The 24628-nt window shown below is 39.7% G+C and overlaps 4 protein-coding genes across 4 annotated transcripts; 2 read left to right on the forward strand and 2 right to left on the reverse strand.

Moving 5' to 3' along the window:
• The first annotated feature begins 1316 nt into the window (after positions 1 to 1316).
• Positions 1317 to 3232, forward strand: LOC103976390 (transcription factor MYB83-like). The gene is made up of 2 exons (XM_009391582.3): positions 1317 to 1749; positions 1875 to 3232. The coding sequence occupies exons 1-2, from the start codon at positions 1448 to 1450 to the stop codon at positions 2464 to 2466; spliced, it is 894 nt and encodes a 297-aa protein (XP_009389857.2). The 5' UTR covers positions 1317 to 1447; the 3' UTR covers positions 2467 to 3232.
• A 592-nt stretch (positions 3233 to 3824) lies between these two features.
• On the reverse strand, positions 3825 to 8360 carry LOC103976079 (calcium-dependent protein kinase 20). Its single transcript, XM_009391265.3, has 8 exons — positions 7164 to 8360; positions 6313 to 6436; positions 5985 to 6128; positions 5662 to 5814; positions 5437 to 5552; positions 5090 to 5257; positions 4505 to 4735; positions 3825 to 4264 (listed from the first exon to the last, which is right to left on the reverse strand). The coding sequence occupies exons 1-8, from the start codon at positions 7665 to 7667 to the stop codon at positions 4109 to 4111; spliced, it is 1596 nt and encodes a 531-aa protein (XP_009389540.2). The 5' UTR covers positions 7668 to 8360; the 3' UTR covers positions 3825 to 4108.
• A 513-nt stretch (positions 8361 to 8873) lies between these two features.
• On the reverse strand, positions 8874 to 11427 carry LOC135605550 (small ribosomal subunit protein uS5w-like). The gene is made up of 2 exons (XM_065095774.1): positions 10715 to 11427; positions 8874 to 9270 (listed from the first exon to the last, which is right to left on the reverse strand). The coding sequence occupies exons 1-2, from the start codon at positions 11387 to 11389 to the stop codon at positions 9112 to 9114; spliced, it is 834 nt and encodes a 277-aa protein (XP_064951846.1). The 5' UTR covers positions 11390 to 11427; the 3' UTR covers positions 8874 to 9111.
• A 3499-nt stretch (positions 11428 to 14926) lies between these two features.
• Positions 14927 to 22109, forward strand: LOC135605551 (protein OBERON 4-like). Its single transcript, XM_065095775.1, has 2 exons — positions 14927 to 18679; positions 21332 to 22109. Exons 1-2 carry the CDS (start codon positions 15229 to 15231, stop codon positions 21886 to 21888), a joined length of 4008 nt encoding a protein of 1335 aa, XP_064951847.1. The 5' UTR covers positions 14927 to 15228; the 3' UTR covers positions 21889 to 22109.
• The last annotated feature ends 2519 nt before the right edge of the window (positions 22110 to 24628 follow it).

Genomic DNA, 24628 nt, shown 5'->3' on the forward strand with positions numbered 1-24628 from the left:
GCACAATCTGCCCGACACCAAGGAGTCGTCAATCAACCCCGATCCCAACCAACGCCAACCAGCACTCCTTCCGGAGAGCTTGGGTACCTCCTCATTCGAATCACCCTACAGAAAGCCCCCGACATCAACCCGTGGACCTAACCGTGCTAACTCACTAGCCACAACATATTTGTTGTCTAACACCAATTTCTGTCTATCATGTTTCTTCTTTCATGGATACTTGGTAGTTTTCCTTCTTTGTAGGTTTTTGTTGCCTAAACGTTTAATTATGTTCACCTCTTTAGATCATAGAGAACATAGTTAGGCAAAGAGTGAGAAAGAAATGAAAGCAAGAGGGCTATGGAACTCTCTACAGGTATGCTCAAAGCACATTTGCAAATGCCTCATTTATGGTTCTAACAAAAAAACAAGACCTAATCCGAGCAAGAAATCTGGTCTCTCTCTCTCTCTCTCTCTCTCTCTTCTTCCTTTAGTGACTTTGATATTTTAAGCTCAAATCCTAATATTATTTATGTAAAGTTAATATAATATATATAATAAAAATAGAAAATAAAAAGGTAGTGTGACATCCAGAATCATACCCACATATGAAAGAGTGAAACAAGAGAGTCAGTTTTATTTGATTATTTTATTATTTTTTTAAGGAAAGGGGGTCACGTAGCAATGAAGAATGACTTGGGAACCACATTCCCAAGATTGTAAGACACAGCTTCACCAACCACGGGAATATAATGTTATATATATATGACTCGACCAGTACTTACGTAGCTCCCCATGAAAACCACTTGCTTAGATGTTAATTTCATGAGAGAGAGAGAGAGAGAGAGAGAGAGAGAGAGATTGTGCTATCTCTATCTCTTGTGCATGCAACAATGATTTGTGTGTACATTTCAGCTAATCAAGCAACATACGTACGTGCATGAACTGTAACCAAAACCATACGTATACTGTTGTCTCTTCCACTTCTGTTATACATGTCCGTGATGGCAACTGAGGAAGATAGAGAAGTCTGGAGAGTATAATTTGTAGCCCCAACACGTAGCTTCGCTTCACGACAAAACAATCCCCAATCTCTCTCTCTCTCTCTCTCTCTCTCTCTCTCTCTCTCTCCTTATCTGATTACCTTGTGAGTGAAGATAAATGGATCCAAGAAGACGAAAACTGGAGTCAAAGACAAGAAGACCCACCTCTCTCTTGCACAGCACACACACACACACACACACACACAACAAAAACGCACACATTTCCTGCTCGACACGTTCTATTCCCTTCTCCGGGTTCTAAGCAAAGGTCACAGCCATCACTATCATCATTACTATGCGTCTCTCCTTTTCTTCCATCATCTTCGGCTTAATTGTGCACATATATATTCTTGACTCCTCTCTCGAACCACATGAAGTGATCCACACTGCAGCGAGACCTCGAAGTGGAACCCAGGCTTGGCAGGATGAGGAAGCCGGACGCTCCGGCGAAGACAGATGGCGCCAGCACTAACAGCACCAACGACGGAGGCAGCAGGCTGAGGAAAGGGCTGTGGTCGCCCGAGGAGGATGAGAAGCTCATGAACTACATGGTCGGAAATGGACAAGGTTGCTGGAGCGAGGTCGCCAGGAATGCGGGCTTGCAGAGGTGTGGAAAGAGCTGCCGTCTTCGTTGGATCAATTACCTGCGACCCGGTCTCAAGCGCGGCGCTTTCTCCCTTCAGGAAGAGGAGCTTATCATCCACTTGCATTCCATCCTCGGCAATAGGTTGTCTTCACTTCATCTCCTCCATTCTATATGCTTAACTCATTCTGATTCCAGCATTAGTACATCAAATATGAACACATGCATCAGTGTTTTGATTCATGTACATGTACGAATAACTTGTGTAGGTGGTCTCAAATTGCGGCACTTTTGCCTGGCCGGACCGACAACGAGATAAAGAATTTTTGGAACTCCACCATTAAAAAGAGGCTCAAGAACTCGTCGTCCTCGTCGTCGTCGTCATCGTCATCGTCTTTCTTCCTTAACAGTGGAGATGGAAGCACTGTAAATGAACCTCAAATCCAGGCTATGGACATGGACTCATCATCATCTTCATCTTCTTCATCGACGCATGGCTTGCCCACGGGCAACCACTACGACCTAGTGCCACTTCCTGAGGTTGGGCTAGAGAACGACTACTACTTGCATGAAGCTCGAGTCGGTACAGAGAATGGATACTATGGTGGGGGTCAGGGAATGGCGATGGAGGGAGGAGGCACTATGGGTAGAGGAGGCGAGCTGCTCTTGGTGCCCCCTCTCGTTAACACCAACCTGATCGCTGACGATAATGTTGACGTGAACGGGATCCCAAGTGACAAAGCAGTGGGAGGTGGATTGTTTTGGGAGGGTGAGAAGGTTAGAGTGGGGGAGTGGGAGTGGGAGTTGGAAGACTTGATGAAAGATGTCTCTTTTCCTTTCCTTGATTTCCAAGTCGAATGATGGGCCATTAATTCTTCAGATCTCACCTCCATCTTTCCTTGATGAAAGATGTCTCTTTTCCTTTCCTTTCCTTTTGCGTTGCAGTCTAGCTAATTGCGAAGGCTTCCAATTTCTCTGAAACCTCCTCCTACTCTTCGTTATGACTCCACAAAATTCAAACTTTATCCATATAGTTCCAGCAATTTCTATGAAGCTTGCTCTTCTAACTTCTACAATCTCTCTCTCTCTCTCTCTCTCTCTCTCTGCAAAATGTTCATCTTGAGAAGAACGTTGTTCTCAAAGAAGCTGTATTTAAGTGGTGAGTATGAAAGAATAAAATGAAGCAAATGAAGGGTTGTGTACATGTGGAAGAGTGTGTTGGTTGATATTTTACTAAATATTATGTCTTCAGCTATAATCACAAGTTTCTTCTTGAGTAGCTTTTCCCCCTTCTAGATGGGTCAACAGTAGCTTTTGAGCTGCTGTATTCCCTGTGACATCTGTTCATCATCATCATCATCATGGCTGTCACTCATAAATTGTTGTTCAAGTGCGCAATGATACCTTCTCATTCAATATAACATATGCAACATAGCCAACTAATGGAGCAATTATGACCATTTGGTCAGAGTGCAAAGGAGGTGGGGGGCATGAAAGCATGCTGTTGATGCTAATTCCTGATGGCAATTATAATTGTCATTTGGAAAGCAAGCGAATCTGGATTGAGACGTCCAACCGAAGTCAAGATCTGGTTTATTGTTGTTCTGGACCATGGAATCTCCAGGCTTTATTTTGGGGATATGAGATAGACTTCTCTTGTGGACAGAAAAGGCTGTAAGTTAATCTCACATTACATTCTCAGATGTTGTTATTATAGGTGTGACTCTCTGAGGAACATTCTTAGATGAATGAATGATAGAATAATTGAAGTCCAAATTCCCCATAAAATTCAGACTTTGTATCTGAATAATTGAAGACAGCAATCCATCCAGTTCTTCTCCTCCCTCCTCGTTCTAGAGAACTCATCTGTGTTTTCTATTTTGGAGTGAGCAAAATGTGTCGCTAATAAAGTACTTTATTGAGTTATGCTCATACGATCCCAGATTATGCTTCGAATGAGTGACAATGACAATGTATCCATTTTGTTTCTACGCAAGTCGTTACGTCTCCTATCGCATGAGAAAAATCAACTAAACTCATGATAAATTGTATCAGAACGGCTCATGGTGAAAAAAAATTATCATGACTTTTGAAGTTAACAACAGTAGACCAAATAGGAGTAGCAATCGACGGAATCCTATATCATTGTTAACAGTAATCAAAGGATCCCAATAAAAAAAGACGATATCCGAGGATAAAATGAGAAGAGCCGTGACATATAATACGCAACATCACAATGGTGGCAATTACAATTGAATTCAAATATCCATCAAGAAATTTACAAAAGTTGAGCATAAATTGTCAGAGCAACCTCAGGTTCGAAGTTGATAACTTCCGGGAATGTAATATCACAATCATCGATCGTTGGAACTCATAGAAGCCAAATCTTCAATAACCACATTAACTTATCAGGGGGGACCAATTTAACTATAAAGAATATCACATAACCAAGAAGAGAAGGGAATAGACAATTTCAAATATACAGATATGTTTTCATTTAGTTTTATCTACCGTGACTTTTCAGCTGCAAAGATCCATCTTTCATCAAATTAGATCTGAGGCTACTGAACCTTTCTCTTGAGTACTGCCTTGACGCCTTCCTCCAATCCGTGCCTGCCTTCATCATTGCTGTAAATTCCTCATAACTTATCCTCCCATCCTGGGATAAAAGGTCCAACATCAGCTCATCATCCATAACTATTCAAATGTTGAGTTCTTGCTCTCAATTTTATTTAACTAATCAAATTCATTAAAAATAACTGCTGAGATCCATTAAAGACAACTACTGGGAAAACCAATTATTAATTCTTTTGATATTCTAATTGTCTGTTGAAGAAAAAGATGAATTTTGGTAAGAAATAGGTGTGGGGTGTTAAGTAAAAGCGATAAAATAACTGACCTTGTCCGTGTCTACATCACAAATAATAGCATTAATGACTTCTTCATGATCTGGACCTAAATCATCAGCCAAGGAGTTGCCGAGCTCTTCGATTTCTATGTATCCACTGTTGTTCTGATCAAAATATGAAAATGCTTTGTGCAGGTGCTCGTCGTTTCCCATCCTTCGTAAGTGAACAGATACAGCAACAAATTCCCCATAGTCCAAAGTGCCACTTCCATCGACATCAGCCTGTATGTAACAACATAATCTCAGTTTAAACTCAACAAAATATTATTCCCACTGAAAATATATGTAGGAATTAATTACCATACTATATCAGTTTACAAATCTATAAGATAGCATTTCCATTGAAAAAAAGTATTTAGCCATTAATCAACAACATATCCTTCAATATTTTGTGCAGCCATCTCTGTTCCAATCTTCCAGCTATGTTGGAGGTGGTTCTACAATTGTACACTATGCAGTATATTTTGCCATCAAGGTTCGCATGGGTACACATGGTAATCAAGTCTACTTGACATGACCACAAATTGAATGCAAATGTGAAGTATATAAAAACAACTACGACTCTCAGATACTTACAGCTTCCATTAAAATATGGACATCAGCATCAGGAATCTGGTGACCGAGTTTAAGCAAACCATATTTCAGCTCCTCAAGAGTTATTTTTCCATTTTTGTTTATGTCCATCTTCTCAAACATATCCTTTATGCCTGCAACTTCCTCGACAGATAAATATTCAGCCACCACCTACGACAATGAATCTGAATGGGTCAGTGGCTGAATTATGCTTGAACAAGAACATTGATATAAGTATCATAGATAAATATCAGATGATGAAAATCCATTCATGCACAAGATCAAAAGCCAAAGGTGGATAAGCCTTGGGTGTTAACCAGACACAGTAAAAATAACATGAATGTTCTTACCTTTAGGGCTTTCTTTTTAAATTTGTTCATCACGGTGAACTGCTGGAGTTTCGCCCTTACATTTTCACCTAGACTAACATTAGGAGCCTTATTGGCATTCTGCAACCATGGATGATCTGCAACATCAAATATAAGAGGCATAATTCAATGATGCAATACATGCTATGAGAACCAGATTGATCAAAGTAAGAGACATAAACAGAATGAACGAATGCTAAAGATTACCAAGTACTTGCTCAGCTCTCAACCTATACTTGGGATCCGGATTAAGCATATGTCTCACAAGATCTTTAGCACTTTCAGAAACTTTTGGCCACGGATCTCTCTTGAAATCTATGACAGAACAAAGAATTGCCTGGGCAACACCTTGTTCGGTTTCTGCATATGCATAGATAGTTAGATAACTGCTCGATGTTCAAAAGCAAACCAAATCCACACCCAAGTTTTTTGATACACTTGTTGAGAACTCAAAATCTAAACTAAAGGAAAGCCAAAGAAGATCGCATAAAGCTCTCTGATGGTTCATATCTTCTATGAAAGAGGATTACCAGCCCAAAATGGAGGCACGCCACAAAGCAAAATGTATAGGATCACTCCTGCGCTCCAAACATCTACTTCTGGGCCATAATTTCTCTTTAAAACCTCTGGTGCCATGTAATAAGGACTGCCAACAATTTCAGAAAAGTGCTCACCTGTGCAGGAGAAGAAAAATCATCATAATATGGAAACTGACTTGCCGGCAAGAACAATAAGCCCACCGGTCTCCTCAACAAATTATTGCTAATCAAGATTCAGGAACCACGTGCGTCTTTGAGTTAAAGAAAAAAAATGTTATCAGAGACAAAATACCAAAAAGGTATTCTTTCAGCAATTTACCAGGTCTGAAAAATACAGACAATCCAAAATCGATTGCCTTCAATGGGCCATTTTCCTTTTTGTCCCCAAATAAGAAGTTCTCAGGTTTAAGATCCCTGTGCATAACCCCATGCTTGTGGCACACCTGAGATGACACAAAGCAAGTAAGCCTATGTCAGTATATTATAATTCACATTGTAATAAGACAATGATATCCAATAATAACACTACACAATAAGACCACTTCAAAAACATATGGGTAGAATATAATCCCGTTACAGGTAAAGGAAACGACATCCTAATACAAGACAATATGCAGATTGAACTGCAGCTGATTAGAATATTCACACATTCATCAAACTGAAACTATAGTTGCCAAAAAAAAAAAACTTGGATAAAAGAAAAGAAGATAGAACCACTAAAAGTGAAAAAGTAAAAAGAATACACAACCATTTAACAGTGAAAATTAGGAGACATGAAGTGAATAACCCGAACAAATTCAGGACCAATATGAGTTCTATATACCTTCCACTTCTGCGATTGACAGCACTGTTTTAAATAGACCAGAATTACCTTATAGTAAAGCCGAATATTTGAGAGAGGTGATCTCATAAAAGTTAGTTTCACTAATTCTACAAATGGTCAGAAAATAAAATTTTGTTCCAAACCAGTTTATAAATTAACAGAAAAATGGAAGAAAGGAGCTACAGAAAAGGAGGAGATGCACTTCCGTAGTTTTTTTCAGAGATCAAGATGACAACAAGGCTTCGCGCTTCAAAGAACACATCACATAGCAAAATCTGATCCAAATGCTTCGTTAAAGGGGAAAAAAAAGAATGCCTAAGATGACTGATTAAGTGCAGAGACGTGACCTGAATGATTTGTATGATGGTCCGCATGATGATGGCCGCCGCTCGTTCGGTGTAATGCCCCTTGGTGACGATCCGATCGAACAGCTCTCCTCCCTCGCAGAGCTCCATCACAAGGTGCACGGCGCCGTCATCCTCGTAGGTGTCCTTGAGGCTCACGATGCTCGGGTGGCTAGGCAAATGCCTCATGATCTCCACCTCCCTCCGCACGTCCTCAATGTCCACCGCAGTGCGCAGCTTCTTCTTGGAGATGGATTTGCAGGCGAAGAGCTCCCCCGTGGCTCTGTCGGTGCAGAGGTAGGTAACGCCAAACTCGCCGCGGCCGAGCTCCTGTCCGAGCTCGTACCGGCTGCCGATGTCCCGGCCCGTAGGGTTCTTGAGAACGACGAGGCCACGGGCCGGCCCACGGTTGTAGTCGATCGAGTAGGGGTTCTGCCGCTTCTCCTTCTTGTTCTTCCTCTTCTTCTTCTTCTCCGGATCGGCAGGCGCTACGCAGCAGTTCCCCATCGGAATTCAGGCAATTTGGATCCTAAAAATCCAATCTTTTCAAGGCTTTTCTTCGAACACGGAGCTAAAAACTTGTCTTTGACAAGAACAAATCGGGGGATCCTACAAAGACAACAGCAAGATACGACCTTCCCATCAAATCTCGAAGGAACACAGCAAGCGACACAAGAGGACTCGCTGGAGTTCAAGAGTCGAGTTTTGTTTGGTTCCACGGGACCAAAAATAGAGACGCCAAGAACAAGCAGTTCGTTCGAGACAACTGTCGAAAGGCGGATTAGAACGACAAAAGGCTCAAATTGGCGGGATTAATTGGATGTTCATGATCATGCGACCCTGGGAGGAGGTCTTAGGAGGTGGTGGTGGAATAAGAAGAGGATTATGGAGGGAATTTAGGACGAGTTGGAAGAGGAAGGTGGAACGAGAGAGAGGGGGTCAAAGCCTCAAACCGACCGCTGTTCCTCTTTTGACTCTCCTCACCCCTCCTCTTCCCTTCGGTTTCTGCTCCCTCTCTTGTAAAAGGAGATGGAGGGGAAGGGGAAGAAGGACGATAAATCCAAAACTCTCCCCCTTTCTTATCTCCTACTCTCCAAAGATTTCTGTTTTGAAGACAAAAGAAAACAGGATTCTGTTCAGCAAACAGAATTTTATGTCAAAATGCTTTTCTGGAAGCAAAACTTCCATTGTGAGGATATCCACCTAAAAATGGTACCTTTCAGATTCCTCTGGACTTTATCAACCCCAAATTGCCTTTTTCATGCAGACAATTTGGACCATCAGTTGGAGATGATGACATACTAGTGGCTATTTCATAACCATAAAAAATGGTTAACTCTAAAAGACTATATTTACATGCACGTTTTTCTTGTTTTTTGCAAAACCTAAATGCTAACTCTCTCTCCTTTTACTTCCGACAAAAATCTACCAAAAACTCTGTTCTTAGATAACTCTAAGCAACATTTATTTACATTTAAACATACAACAGAGATGAGCAGAAAAAGGATCCAAGCCAACTTTTTGCCATTAAAGGGACTTGAAGATGCTCTTTTTCTTTCATTCAACATATATGAACGCTTACCCTGGAAGAAGAGAATGAAAAAGTTGATCAATGGGATATACTTGTGCACTTCAGCTTTTGCAGTTCTACTGCCCATATTCCAATTACTGCTACACTTATGTTTTTCCGAGTAATATCACTCGTTTATAATCTGAAAGCAAAAGGGAACCCAAAAAGGTAACCTTATTTATTTGAAGCCTAAAACCTTGCAAAACTTGATTTGCTCACAAGATTTGGGATGAGGAGTAAACATATCACGGATAACAAAATTGTCACATCTAGCAAAAGAACTCGAACCAATAAAGAGTTTAGCTGACCAACTCAGGTCCTAGTTAAACAAGATGGCATAATAAAAATCAAATGCTTGGAGAAAGCCTGACGTCCAAGCATTTAAGCTTCAACCTTCTCTGTGTCCTCAAGAAGTATAGCCTTTGTCGGCTTTGCAAGCAGGTCTGTGTACTCCTGGAAGGGAGATCTGCTGTAGCGGGTCTCTGTCCAGAAGTCGGGTGTCAGGAATCCATAGGTCTTCATGAGACAGTCAAAGGTAGCCTACAAGGCACAAAGCATCAAATTGTTTACGTCAAATGTACAATGTGGAAGGTGCAAACATTTGCTGGTATTTCACAAAGTCCATGTCATTGACATGTAATCCACATGATCTTGAAAAGGTTGTTGCAGACGTCAGAGACACGGGCCACAAACATGCTGAAACACCTAAAGTAAATCTTTGATGCAACATACAGAGAAAATATTTACATCATTGATTTCCAGATTTGCCTGATTTTAAGTACATCTACAAATGTCAAAGGAGAAAGAAAATCATATGCTCTGCCATTTTTCTCCTCCAATTCCAAGGAGAAGGGAAAAAGAAGAAAAAAGATAGGTGTGATTGTCCAAATTGTATAATTCCAACAATGCTCCTGATTCATAGTGTTACTGTCCAAGATCAATCCTATATTATCTTATTTCTTGGTCTTATTATCAAATATCAAATATAATTCGCCGAAATCAATCAGACTCCATTGATGTCAACCTATGTTAAGCAATTAAACAAACTAAGAAAAAACGAAAACAGGAGAGGGATGGGAGACGAGGTCGACGACTATAGTGATGGCAGCCATCAGAGGAAAAAAAATGTAAGAGAATTTTTTTTGTGCACTTAGAATCCACTAAGCTGTTAGAATTTTAAGCTGGCAAGGCCCAAACTCGGCAATTTCAAGATGTTAATCAAATACGGTGAGTTGATGAGAATATTGATTTAGAGTATCAAGGATGACATACAAAAAGAATGTGCAAGAATTTTCACATGTTGATGTGGCCCAAATTTCTTCATTAGACCATAATATACATAACTAAATTGATTTTGTTCCAACAGAAAAGAGCTTTGGTAAACAAACTAAGAATGAGGGAACAAAAGATTTAGCTTCTCCCAAGTATCATTCCAAAATATTTCTTATATTGTTTTGTTGATTTAAACTAGACTAAAGAATCCGACCTGAAGAGCCCTTTGTCTGACCATGAACACTTCAATATGGATCAAAGGAGCAATGTTGCTTCATCCTTGAAGCAACCTATGGAGCTTTGGTAAACATACTAAGAATGTGGGAACAAAAGATTTAGCTTCTCCCAAGTATCATTCCAAAATATTTCTTATATTGTTTTGTTGATTTAAACTAGACTAAATAATCCGACCTGAAGAGCCCTTTGTCTGACCATGAACACTTCAATATGGATCAAAGGAGCAATGTTGCTTCATCCTTGAAGCAACCTATGGTTTCATTGTTAGTTTCACGTCAAGCTACCGTTCGTAAAATAACCTATAAGACTTAACAATTGATATCCACATGCATGACGGCGCCAAGATGAATCTATGGTAGCATTTAACATTATCAAATGCACAACCAACAATTGCCAATAGATATAACCCACCTCGACCACGATCCCTTTTATTGAAGACATGTGATCTATAAATAGTGCACCAAGAAACACTGACCTTCACAAAGTTACCGAGAGTCTTGGTCGAACCACGGGACGAGGTGAAGACGTCTTCGATCCCAGCAAACTGAAGCACCTTCTTCGGGACACGGGCAGCCACAATCCCCGCCCCCCTTGGAGCGGGCACCATCCGGACGGTGACGGACCCGCACTTCCCGGTGACCTTGCAGGGCACAGTGTGGGGCTTCCCGATCTTGTTCCCCCAGTATCCCCTCCTGACGGGGATCACCGAGAGCTTGGCCAGGATGATGGCACCGCGGATGGCGGTTGCGACCTCCTTGGCGCACTTGACACCGAGCCCTACATGGCCATTTGTGTCGCCGACGACGACGAAGGCCTTGAAGCGGGTGCGCTGGCCGGCACGGGTCTGCTTCTGGACAGGCATGATCTTCATGACCTCGTCCTTGAGGCCGCCGCCGAGAAGGGTGTCGATGATCTGGTGCTCCTTCACGGGAAGCGAGTGGAGGTAGATCTGCTCGAGGCTCGTGATCTTGCCCTCCTTCACGAGGCGACCGAGCTTAGTGACGGGCACCCACTTCTCCTCCTCGTCGCGCCGGCCGAAGCCGCGCCTCCCACCACGGCCGCGGTCGCCTCGGCCACGGCCCCGCTCGCCCCTACCTCGGCCGAACCCGCGCCCGAAGCCACCACGATCTCCGCCGCCACGCTCCGCCATCCTTGATGGGATTAGGGTTCCTAGAGTCTCTAATGCTTCAATAGAAAAGCGATTTATATCGTGGAGGCGGAAGCGAAGTCTAGGGTTTGCGTTAGGGTCGCGGCACCGGTTGGTTCGATTACCGGTAGTTGATTGCAGAACTTAGCCGGGTTTTAAGTGGCTATGAAAATATTTAAAATAAATTTAAATTATCATGCAAAATGCCCTGAAAGAGTTTAAAAAAGTCTATGTTAATAATATGATATTTAATCGTTACTAAACGCATCACGTCTTTTTAATCCTTTTTTTCGCATAAATCATTGAAGTTTGTTATAATATTATTAACTTTTTTTATATTTTAATGATAAATTCTTTTTTAAAATCCCTTTTTTTTTTCCTCACAAATTTTTTTTTATTTACGCAACACGCCTTATTTTTTAAAGAGTAATATTATCCTTGATGTCTAATCGATCGTGTATCATTCACTATCTCCATCTTTTTCTTTGTCTCTCATATGTCACTCGAATCGAATTTGATGGGTGCTCTATCACTTGTAAAAAATTTTCTCGTTAAGTTAGAGATATAGGATCGATCATTGGGATGGGAGAAGCCAACGATATGATTAAGATCGACAAACAATTGAAACAAAGAGATGATTTGGAACGAGATGTTAAGTGAGAGGAGGGTGTCTAAAGAATGATGACAATAATAAAAGAGTGACAATACAAAGACATACGTAGACATATTATACGAGAGAAATAAAGAGATATTTCAACAAGATCATTAGGTTGAAGTGGACAATAATATAATAACAATGATGAACGAGAGAAAATTACAATGGGACGAAACCCAACGAAATGGATGTTGAAAATAATCTCATATAAAAAAATATATATGTTTTGACAAAATAATAAAAAAATAAAAACTTTTGTTGGAAAATTTTGTTCATGATTATACACTCACGACGTAATTTTTATCCACACTCGGTGAGTTATGATTATTTATTGCTTGCTTTCTTTAAATTGTAGTATTGTGAAGGTTTTGCTCCAACGTGGATTATATTTTTTAGATTTGCATAAAAAATTCTTTGAAAATAAAATCTTAATTAATTCTCACATTCCTTAGAATTAATTTTTTGACCAACAAATGAATTAGTGTCGATACGATGATGGCAAGATTTTTATATGCGTGTCATATCAATAATTAATATCAAATCTACCGAGCACTCTATAGCATTAAATGGATAAAATTCTTATCCCTCACATTAAATTGATAAGCATTCTATTATAATAAATATATGATATCATGACATGACATAACAATAGAAAATATATATATATATATATATATATGGGAAAGAACGTTAAAATAATCACACGTTTGATGTGTATTCGTTCGGCGATGATATGACAGGTTTTTTAAAGGCGTAATAATTTGCTACGGCATAATACGTTGACATCAGATGACATAATACAATAAATACTTTATCATAATGAATGTACGTGAACATGAATTGCATGTCATGTACTTGGATTCTTGGTGTTGATCAATGTATTTAATTAAACATTTATACTATAAGTTTTTTTTTCAGTGTAATATTTGTTAAAAGTAGCTTATTAGGAGGCTGTCGATTAATTGCATATATTTATATACCTTGCCGTAATGTTTTGCATACATAGGAGTCATTTAGGATTTAAGAATATGAAACTGTTATCCAAGTTGATTATCGATCCAACCTAACTCATTTTCAAAAATAATAGAGTAATGATTGATTTTAATCGATGTAATTTTGACTATAAATCGCATAAGTTTTTAATGATTTATTTATATCTAAAATAATTTTTATATATTTTAAAACATAATATATAAGTTCATTCCGTCAAATATGAGTTAATAGACGTTAGAATCAATGATAATATAATGATATATATAATTTAAGTTAAAAAATATTCTTATGATTTTGATCATAGACCACTAAAGTATTTATGATTATATTTATATTTAAAATAATTCTTATATTTTTAAAAATATAACATATAAATCTCTCTCATCAAATTTAAATTAATAAACGTTTAAATTCTGCTTACATTGATACGTTGGTTAAGACCATAAATATTTAAATAAATCTTTAACTAAAAAAATATCATGTTAACATCATTGTTTTCTATCTCTTCTTATCGTTCCCCTAAAATTTAACATGAGTTGAGTGGTAGCATAAAGAGAGATACAAACATAACATATAAAGCAAGAGCTCCTATCATTCTCGAAGAGGCAGTACACGACGACCAAAGAACATGATCAAATCGGCAATGATCCAACAACCAAAAGAAAAAGATGGGTCTCTTCTCGGTCTGCACTAATTATGACGATTGCATGCCCAAATTTAGGCTACACTTCCCACTTAATCACCACTCCCTCCAAGGATTATTCTTCTCTTCCACACGTGCTTCGAGCGTGGCATCAATAGTAAAAGAAACAAAAGGCTGGTTTGCATCATGTGCAAGAAACGAATACGATACCAATTCCTCTTTCTTACACAGACGTCTTACACACCCCTCCATAAAATGAGCTGCAAGTTTAGGATAAATCGAGCTTCAGTCCCAATTTCAAGCTCACATCACATCACATCACATCACAACACAACTATTTTCACACATGTAGTGGGCCTTAATGCATGAATCCATTACGTGAAAATAAATGATCGTATGATTCATATAAATGAGACGGTAAGTGCATCTGATATAGCGTCCGACGAGACGTGATGTGACTTCCATCGTCCATGTCGACTACTTAATTTACCGAATCAATTATACATGAGATTAAATGCGAAAAAATGGCAAGCATTATGCTTAGTTAATGTCTAATGCATGGGGTGATTCATTTAAAAGATTTACGGAAATAAAGAAGGATGCAGGTGAGTCAAAAAGTCAAGCCTCGATCGCCTCAATGCTTCCCACGCAACGCTGTCAGAGGAGTCAAGGAAGTGCTCACCCAATCCATTACCATCAGCTGCCATCCACGACGCACGAAGCGTCGCGCCCAGCGACCACTCTGCTGACGCGTGCGCCGGTCCTCCCCTCGGTTGGGCGACGTGGCGAAGGTTTGGTCGACGAATAAGTTCGTCGATGGACGCTATTTCATTTCCCTCTTTTCGTTCTTTGGAGAGCAACCTGAACTTAGCCCTCCCGGGCTACCTGCCTCGGTGTTGGAGAGCGCTGTGGTCCTTCCGGTTTCGTCCAGTAATAGGGCTGGTAGCCGAGACGAAGAGTAATTTTGTCTCGAACGCTCTCACCCAACCGCTCCACCGCTGCCACCGCCTCTGGTGGTCACGGAGTCCCCGAGGAAACGAGGGAATCTGGGAAACGAGAAACGAGGGTGGGGTATTATTTCTATTAATGCTACTGTTACCATGGGGATGACTCCGTTGACCGATGTACGAAAGAGATCGACAGAAGATAAAGGCAAGAAAAGACGCGAAGGCAAAAGCTTAGCGAAGCGAAGCGAAGGAAAGAAGCCCTCTTTAACACGCCTCTCCTTCGAGAAGCCAAATAGATAGAGAGAGAGAGAGAGAGATAAGAGTTGTCTCGCTCTCCTTTCTTCGCACTTCTCTTTAATGGGTGGTAGCAGTGGTAATAATACGAACAATAATTTCCTCAACAACCCCCATCCTCGGTTCGCCGGAAACCTTCTCCCACCGCGATTGCCGCTGCCGGATCGACGTCTCCCTCCATTTTCCTCTCACGCTCAGGCTTCGATCCCCTGTGCCCCTCTTCTCTTCTGGAGAAATTAGGGATTCGGAAGGCCGCGGTCCCACCGCTGCTCGGATCAAGAGAGGTAGCTCCTCAACATTCGTTGGCTTGATGAAGCGGCCAAGATCATCGTCGTACGGGGAGGACTTCGACGACGGTAACGATGTGGGTGAGAAGCTCGGCTTTAGGGAGTGGCCGAGGAGGAACCAGGATCCCGACCGCTCGGTTTCGTCGTCGCACCGAAGGCCGTCCTTCTCCAAGACGGAGGGCTTGCGGAAGGTCTCGTCGTCTTCGTCATCGCACGATCGGCCTCTCGACGACGATTGGGAGCCATCGCGGCACATCCGGAGACGGTACGATCATGAGCCGGAGCCCTTCGATTGGCGGAAGAGCTACGATCGGTACCGGGATGGCAGGGACGGCGGGGATCGACTGATGCAAGCCTCGTCGCCGCGGGGCTCGTCGTACGGAAGCGACCGGATGCACCGGTCTGAGAGCTTCTCGGGGTTGAGGAGGGAGTTTCCGAAGGGTTTTAGGTCGGATAGGGACCGGTCGAGGAGGGAAGGGAATGCTAGCTCGTCGTGGTGGAGATCAAGAAGTTCCAAGGAGCTCAGTGCTGACGAGGTGCGGAAATCGCCGTCGGTTGATTCGGATTCAGTCGGGAGGCGGAGTCATGCGGCGTCGCCGGATGATCATAGGGGGAAAGTGAGGTCCAGGGACTCCCCCACCGGGGTGCAATCCAGAAGGGCTGAGATCCAGACCGTGAAAACATCGAAGTCATGCAAGGAGAGCGGCAGTAGTAGCGAAATGGAAGAGGGGGAGCTCGAGCCAGATCCCAAACCGGAACCGGAACCTGAACCTGTGGCTGAACCTTCTAGTGATAGTAAGGCAGCAACCGGATTGGAATCAGAGAACCACAAGGATAGAGATCCTGAGTACAATAGTCTTTCTGAAGAAGTTCCTGACCAGAAAGAGATATTAGTGGATGGAAAGAAAGTGGATGTTGATGATAATGGTTCTGTTGTTGCGGAGGAGGAAGCGAAGTTAACAGATACTACTATAATGGAGACAAAAAAAACAGATGATCAGGTAAGAAATGATCAGGCTGTTGATAGTAGTCTGCTGGATGTGAGTAGCAAGTTAACAGATGCCGTAGTGGACGGAGGAAACATTAGTGATCAAGGAAGGAATAACCAGTCTACCGCTGTCAAGGAGTTGGATGAGGGTAGCGTGGTAGGTGAAGGAATGGCTACGGATGCTTATGGGGATAATGAAGTAGAAGGTAAATTTTGTGGGGAGAAGTGTGATGCTGTCAAGGAGCTGGATGACAGAAGGTGGGAAGGAGAAAGAAAAGCTGAGGATGCTAATGGGGATATTGAAGTGGAGGTTAAATTTTGTGCGACAAAGCAGGAAGCCTGTGGGGAAGATAACTCGTGCTCCCAGTTTCATGGGGAAGAACTGGCAGGCAATCATGAGGGGCAGGCAGTTGAGGAAGAAGCAAAAGAGATGACATCTGCTATTTCTCCTTTGAAAGAAGAGAAGTTAGTGGAGGATAGGGAAGAAGCTCGACCCAATGAAGCTGTAGTCGAAATTGAGCAGGCAGTTGAGGAAGAAGCAAAAGTGATGACATCTTCTATTTGCCCTTTGCAGAAAGAGATTTCAATGGAGAATAAGAAAGAAACCCAATGCAATGAAGCTAAAGTTGAAACCAAACAGAAGCATGAGACAGCCGATGAACAAGGTGTGGAAGCTGAAGATGAAATTCAGCAAAAACATGAGACTGGCGTGGAGTTTGAAGTTCAGCAGAAAGAACAAAGTGGTATTGATCTCGAGACTGAACCAGAGGGAACTAGTAGCTTGTTTGATCAAACTAGGGAAGTTACTTGTGAGATTAATCATGAGGTAGTGACACTGACACTTATGAGGGACCAGAGTAAGCTGAATTACAAGGACAAAGGTAAGGGACTTGCATTCTCTCTCTCAGCTGAAAGGGATTCTGTGGAAGATGATAATGCCATCGAGGGCTTTAGCGGAAGGGGCTTCGAATTGGTGTTCCGATCTGACACTGGTCAACCAGAAAAAGCATGCTCTAGTGGGATTGTTGCCCGCAGACTTGAAGATGACAATCTCAAAATTGAACCTCTTGATCTCTGTCTTGCTTTGCCAGGTGGTTTGTTTGATCATTCTTCAAAACATTCAAAGCCAAAAATCGAAACCCTGAGCTGTGCCAGGGACATACAGTCTTTGCCATCCTCATTCAGAACAAATTCAAATGGATTTACAACTTCGATCTCATTCACAAGCTCTCAACCCTTTGTTCATAATCCTAGTTGTTCTCTCACACAAAATTCATTGGACAATTATGAGTACTCGGTTGGTAGCCATCCAATATTTCAAGGAGTTGATCAGGTGTCCAGTGGTACAATATGGCAAGCTCAGACTTCAAATGATTCTAAAATGAAGGGATCTGTCCCCCTCTACCAAAGGGTATTGCTGAATGGTAACTTATCACATAATTTACTTAACACCACGAATGGCCAACATCAATCAGTGCCCACTTGCATCCAGCAGTCAAGCCTTCCAAGACAGATGTCCCCGACGGACAGCCATGGTTCTCATGAGACTGGATCACAACTTAACAAGGACAAGCGGCTGCTTATGGGGGAAAGAAACAGCAGCAGTTTGTGTAGGACCGAGAAACGGGATGGAGAGCAGCTCGTCCTTAATGGTTCTGGTGTTACAGAGAAGATCCTTTCCAAGATTATGGCAGAACCTTTGCAACTTAGTGGCAGAATGCTTCAGGAAATGACTGATCAGTCAGTAGCCTACCTGAGGGAAACCATTTCTGAGATGCTAACTGTTACAGATAAAAGCAGGCAGATGCGCGAATTTCAGGAGGCACTTCGAAGGAGGTCTGACATGACAATGGATACATTAATCAACTGTCCATGTGTCCTCCTAGAGATTCTGGTGGCCATAAAAACAGGTCTTCCTGATTTTATTCGGAGAACTACTAACATAAAATCTTCCGATTTGGTTGAGATATTCCTGAACTTGAAGTGCCGGAATCTTGCTTGTCGGAATTCCTTGCCTGTGGATGATTGTGACTGCAAAGTTTGCATAGACAAAACTGGCTTCTGCAGTGCTTGCATGTGTCTTGTGTGTTCCAAGTTTGATAATGCATCAAACACTTGTAGTTGGGTTGGCTGTGATGTATGTCTACATTGGTGCCACACAGATTGTGGATTACAAGGTTCTTATATTCGAAATGGGCTTAGCACGTCGGCTGATGAAGGAATTACTGAGATGCAATTTCACTGTGTTGCTTGTCACCATCCTTCTGAGATGTTTGGCTTTGTCAAGGAAGTTTTTAAAACCTGTGCTAAGGATTGGAAAGTAGACACTCTTGCTAAGGAGCTTCAATATGTCAAAAGGATCTTCTCTACCAGTAATGATTTACGGGGTAAAAGATTACACGATTTAGCTGATAAGATGCTGCTGAATCTGGAGAAAAAAGCCAGTCATTCTGAAGTTGTTATGCACATTTTGACATTCCTTTCCGGTAAATTGTTTTGCATCTGCAACATCACAATTCCAGTTAATTTTGTCTTTCTTTGATGCATATCCAGTTCATAACATTATCTTATGTGTCCTTCGTGTATTTTGCTGGGATTGTAGAATACTTCACATGCTCTATAGTTGAAAATTCAACAACATCAAAGGTCTTGGTGCTTGTCATACATCTTGTATCTAAGGATAACTTTGAAATCTGTTGCGACACATGCACCTATTCATATTTATGAAATTGTCTTTACTGAGAAAAATATGACTATAAGCTTAATAACCTGACTGGTCTAACAAGTGTTATATTTTCTGTTAATGTTTCAATTTATAATGAAGAATAAATTATCTTCACTTCTCTCATGTTCAATTTTATCTTCACTTGTTAAGCTTTGTTCTGTACTGATCATGTAATTTATAGGTGGATGCAACTTTGTTGTCCTTAAATCAGAACATCAATTAGTTGTATATGGAATGACTTTTTGTGCTGTACTTCACAATTTGTTACTCTATGGTTTTATGTGTACTGTTGCAACACATAGTTTATAAATGTTAAGGACATTTCAAGATTGCCATCGTTAAGGATTTGCTATCACTGAGCTGAGTGGGAGGACATGAATTTTAGTAGTTAAACCAAATATTTAGTTTCTTAAGGCTAACTTATATCTGTTCATTTATTGTCTTTATTGTAATTACTGTCAATATCTGCTGCTTTTTTTTTCCTTTCACTGGCTTGATTTAAAGCTCATCTCGTATGATCTGATTGAAAATCAATTTTTGACCGAGCACACTGAACTCCTGAGTTCCAACTGAAATCTTTGGACACCTAACTGTTTTTTTTATCTGATCAAATTTGAGGGTGGTTGGTTTTAGCCATTTTTTCAGCTCAGGTTTGGTTGAAGCTGATTGTTCCCGTTGCCTCATCTTTTGATCATGCATTCTTCCAGAACTTGATAAAAAATGTGGCTGTCATAAAATGATTGAATATCAGCCTGTTCAGATATGGGTTGTTTTGGATTGAAGGGGAATCAAACCAAGACTAACATGCGGCTTTTCCATTCCTCATTTATATAATTAATTTTCACACCCCTAAATAGAAATCATGACTAAATCTGAATGTATAATTACACAATAATATAATTTTTAATCCTAGTTTGAAACATTAATCATTACCATACATCAAGCATTAAAAATTGAGTCTCATGTACCTATGTAACTTATTGAAATATTGTAAACTGTTAGAATAACACAGTTAACTAAAATGCACCCTGAAGAACAGTGAGAACAATATAGTATTATTGCATATGTTTTTGTGTTCAACGTTTGCTAGATAATGGCAAAAACTACTTATAAAATTGTTGAGGTTGGCTTTTTTTCGGAGTGGGGTGTGGCTGGCTTGGCAAAGAAGTGGTACCATCCCCACTTTTTTTTTTTGATTGATTTTTGAAAGTTACGTTCCATCTAGACTCCACATTCTGGTCAAAGCTTGTCCTTGATAGTGGGATTTGTTAGTCTTTAATAGTTGGTGTTTCCACTTGCCACTTCTATGTTGGTATTGTATGATCAGTGATCAATGATGCAATAATTCCTTCGGCTTTAGTATAGAAATATTCTTGTCATATAAATGCTCTGTATGTGTAAGGTTGTATTTTTCTCTTAAAACGATGGTTGAGTCTCTTGCAGTGTTGAAGGGTTTAAGACCTTTTTTGTGTTTATCTCTTTGTATCTGTAGCATTAAGACTTCTAATGTCAAAAAAATTACATATAAAGGTGTGAAAGCTTGGCCAATTAGGGACGTTCTCATCTTTTTATTAGTAAAGTCAAGTCTATAAGGTGCCATCATCTTACATAGGTTCCATTCATGCTAGACAACTGATAATATAAAAATATAATTAGCTTTGAAGTTCCTTATATGCAAATGTTTCATGCCCCTTTCCATATTGATTTTGCTACAATATGATGACTAATTTGGCTCCATATGACAGGGCCAGTTAACAGAATTACTCCAGTGCATGCTTTCCTTTTCTACACTTGTTTAATTTTCAGCCTCTCAAGACATATTGACAACTTGTACTTCTTGAAGTTCTTCCATTTTATCTTATTTCGTCTTTAACTCTGAAAATGGTTGGAGAGCTTCTGGACTAATGTTGTCACTTTGGGTCTCTTGATTAATTTGTTAATAAAAAAAAAGTTACCAAACACATTCAACAATCAAAACAATAATAATTAAATCTTAAGCCACACTGAGTTTTACTGTGTCTGCCGACACTATCCTTCTCCACTAGCTACCTCCCATGAGACATGAGGCGAAGTCTCCAAGTCCTTAGAAGCTTCTGCTGATGATTTGGTGCATCAACACACCAGCAAACGTGATAGGATCCCCTTTAATCTGGCATAATGTTCACCTGGGTTCTAACACCACCAATTGAACTCAATTCTCTACAGTGATTGGTTGCTTGAATAGTTCTTTTATTTCACACTTCCAAACCACATAATCCAACTGATATTTAGTCTTAATTCACAAAATAAAATGTGTTTTATCTGCTGTATTTGTCTACTAGCATATGCATGAAAAATAGTGTTTATATCTAAATCTGGATTTTTTACTAATTGAAATAATAATCTCTCTGATGCATTATAAATTTTATTTCAGATAGTGAATTTAACCTCAGCAGTGCTTCCGTCTCTACACCTAAGGATTCATCCAGAAATGAGGCTGGCCAAATCAATGTAGCTTGCTCTAGCAAAGACTGGTTACCATCTGTTCCTTCAGAGAAGGCATCCCTTCTTGAAAATACAGGACTTGTTTTGAGCATGGGTTGTGACCAGGTCGGCAGAAAAGCTAGGGATGTCGAGCTGCAAATGAGCCTTGAAAAGAAGCCAGTTGTTGATGAGCTCGAGAGTGTCATAAAGTTCAAACATGCGGAGGCAAAAATGTACCAAGAACGTGCTGATGATGCAAAGAGAGAAGCCGAGAGCCTAAAGCACATATCAATAGCCAAGAATTCTAAGATTGATGAAGACTATGCTAGTCAAATTGAAAAATTACGATTGAGCGAGGCAGAGGAAAGGCGCAGACAAAAGTTTGAAGAACTACAAGCTATCGAGAAGGCACACCGAGAGTATTTCAATATGAAGATGCGGATGGAAGCTGATATCAAAGATCTATTATTAAAAATGGAAGCTACCAAACGAAATTTAAATACATGACTGTGATTCAATGACCAACAGTTTGTGGTACTTGGCTTTCTTATCGGATGACTACAGCTATAGGTCAGCCACATTTGTAGGATTCTCACATTAAACTTGTAAGTTGTAGGAGTTTTAATCTTTCTACTCTTTGTCATGCTCTCCTTTTTATTGATTATCTGTATGATGTAAGAATAGCTATTCAAATGAAAAAAAAAAGAGAAAAAGAATGATCCTTGTCATCTGGCTAACCGAGTATTAATCAAAGTTGTTGTACTTCATGTGAGTTGGTCTCCTGTGAAAATCAGTTTTTGTCTAGGTATACTTTGCTCAATTGACTTGGTTTGATGACAGTCAACATTCTGAATTTTCCTTACTTTCTCCTTGGCGACCTTTTTTGCTGTTTACTTTGGTTTCATTTTAACACTTATCTTTCAATTAGATATATAAAACTTTGTTGCTTTATGCTACTCATGTTGTTCTTATTTTTTTTGTTTTGGTAATGTTATGCCAAGACTATTCTTATGTCTTTCCATTATTGTTGTCCTAATGGTCCACTTGTTTGGTGCGACAAGAATGAAGTAAAAAGAACAATAAATTTGTTTTTCTTTGTTTGTTTGTTTTACACCATTTTGCTTCAGAAATAATGTTTTCTAGAACTTGGTGCTTAATATCATTTTGGAAGATATACGATGTCTGTTATAGGTTCTAATTCTGTTGATGTGTTTGGATAATTACCTCCTATTGAAATGTTGATAAAATGTCAATAGGAGAAGTAATGGACTAAGATAACCTCATCCTGGTTTGGATAATGGTTTACAGGTTCTTTTGGCTGCTATGTGATTATGTGGTATATTCATTTATGTCTTGCTAGAGACAACTCTCAAGCATTTGGCACTTGAGGGTTTCTGGATGTATATGCTATGGTAATAGCAGTTTCCTTGAACCGGTTGGGAGAGGAATTACATCCAGGTATTAACTGAGAGGAAAAAAAAAACTCTATGATCAGTTGATGCTCCCTTTGAAATTGGTAGATGTGATTGCTCTTAATTTGATTAGTGATATTGTCCTACATAGAGATTGATTGCAGGAAAAGGTCCCAAGTAGTTGGAACATTATGGATGGTCATTGTTGTTGGAATTGTTCAGGTGGATTATGTCATTTGAATCCTATCGTCTGTAACCTTTTCTAGAGTGATCATCTGCAGAAAATTTTTTCCTTTTCTTCTTATATATATACATTTATTTTCCAACTGATTCTGTCGCGGAATTTCCTGCTTAGTTTTGACAATATATCATGTCCATCCAATACAAAATTTAAGAATTACTTGTATAGATTAGAACTGTTCTTCCACATTGAAAATGATTGATTTGCTACTTTTACCATCTATTAAGTTCTGATTGACCTTAAAAATTGCCTAAAATGAAATTTTGTCTCAAAGATTGAAGTGCACGAAAGGCAACCATTTGTAATTTGGGACACCTGGAGTTGTTGGTACAATTTGTCCAGTTTCCTATTTGCCTCTTTCCATCTTGCTTTTTGACGAGTATCCTTGACCAACAAAGACAGCTAACTTTAATATGGATATTGCAATTGGAGTTGGACTATATGTCAAAGGCAACCTGAAGCTGTAAGCCTATTTTAGGATACTACTTCTAAGGTTCTTTTAGTTTGACTATCCTTTTGTAATTGGCTTGACTTTACAATTAAGGAGTTGACTCCAAAGTTACAAAGCACCTCATATTGCTAGCTGTATCCATATCGAGATATTTTGTATATGATACTTGTACAGTATGCATAAGATATTTCATCTAAGTTCTTAATACTTAAATAATTAGTAAACTTATGCAACTAAAATGCTATGAAGATGCTTAGGACATAGGTCATGAATATTTCTTGAGAAAACAGTCTTTTGTAGATATTAATTATTAGATAGATTGTTTTGCATAATTTTTGTATTAGTGGAATGGTCTTCATTTACGAAAATTTCTTGTTGCTTTCTCTATAATCTTGACATATTATGTTAAAAGAAATTCTCATTGATGAACGAGGTAGATGTGCTTATCATGAATCATGTTATATGACTAGTTCTTGCAATCAATGTGTGTCAAACATTGTTGTATTTATTACATATACGATTTGATTTTTAATTTCCTTATGAATACTGTATCTTATGGTGCCTTACCAAGTTTTGATGTTTCTGTGAAACTTGATTTGAAGCCTGCTATTGATGTAAACCTATTGATAGTGTATTGCTGCTACCTTCAGAAATTTTGTAGAAGAATATGAAGTTGGTAATCGTGGTTCTCTTTAATTGAACTTGTTGGGTCAATCAGGTCAATTTTAAGCTATAGTTGTTGTCACAATCAGGATTTATAGGATGGCTCAGTAGGGAGTATCTGCAGAATAAAATTGTTTTTGACTTGCTATCCGTCCAATTGATAGTAAGACTCTTTTTTGAAGTATTTGTTGTTGCAAATTAGGATCATAACTATTTCTCTTGTTGCTTCACAAATCACTTTTGTTTTTTCACTTTCAAATGTGAATCATCTTTTCATTTGGAGTTACAAACATTCAGAATTAGCCCGAGCTGTGCTGATGACACATTTTAGTTTCCAGTATTCATGTTTCAGTCAAGAATTATCTGATTAGGTTTGCTATAGAATGGATTTGGTTGTGCAACGTGCATACTTGTATCATAATATGTGTTTCTGTGAGAACTCTTTTGCAGGTCATCGTAAAGAAGAGACATTAGTTGTGA

The sequence above is a fragment of the Musa acuminata genome, chromosome BXJ2-2 (genome assembly GCF_036884655.1).
Source record: "Musa acuminata AAA Group cultivar baxijiao chromosome BXJ2-2, Cavendish_Baxijiao_AAA, whole genome shotgun sequence".
Classification (NCBI taxonomy): Eukaryota; Viridiplantae; Streptophyta; class Magnoliopsida; order Zingiberales; family Musaceae; genus Musa; species Musa acuminata.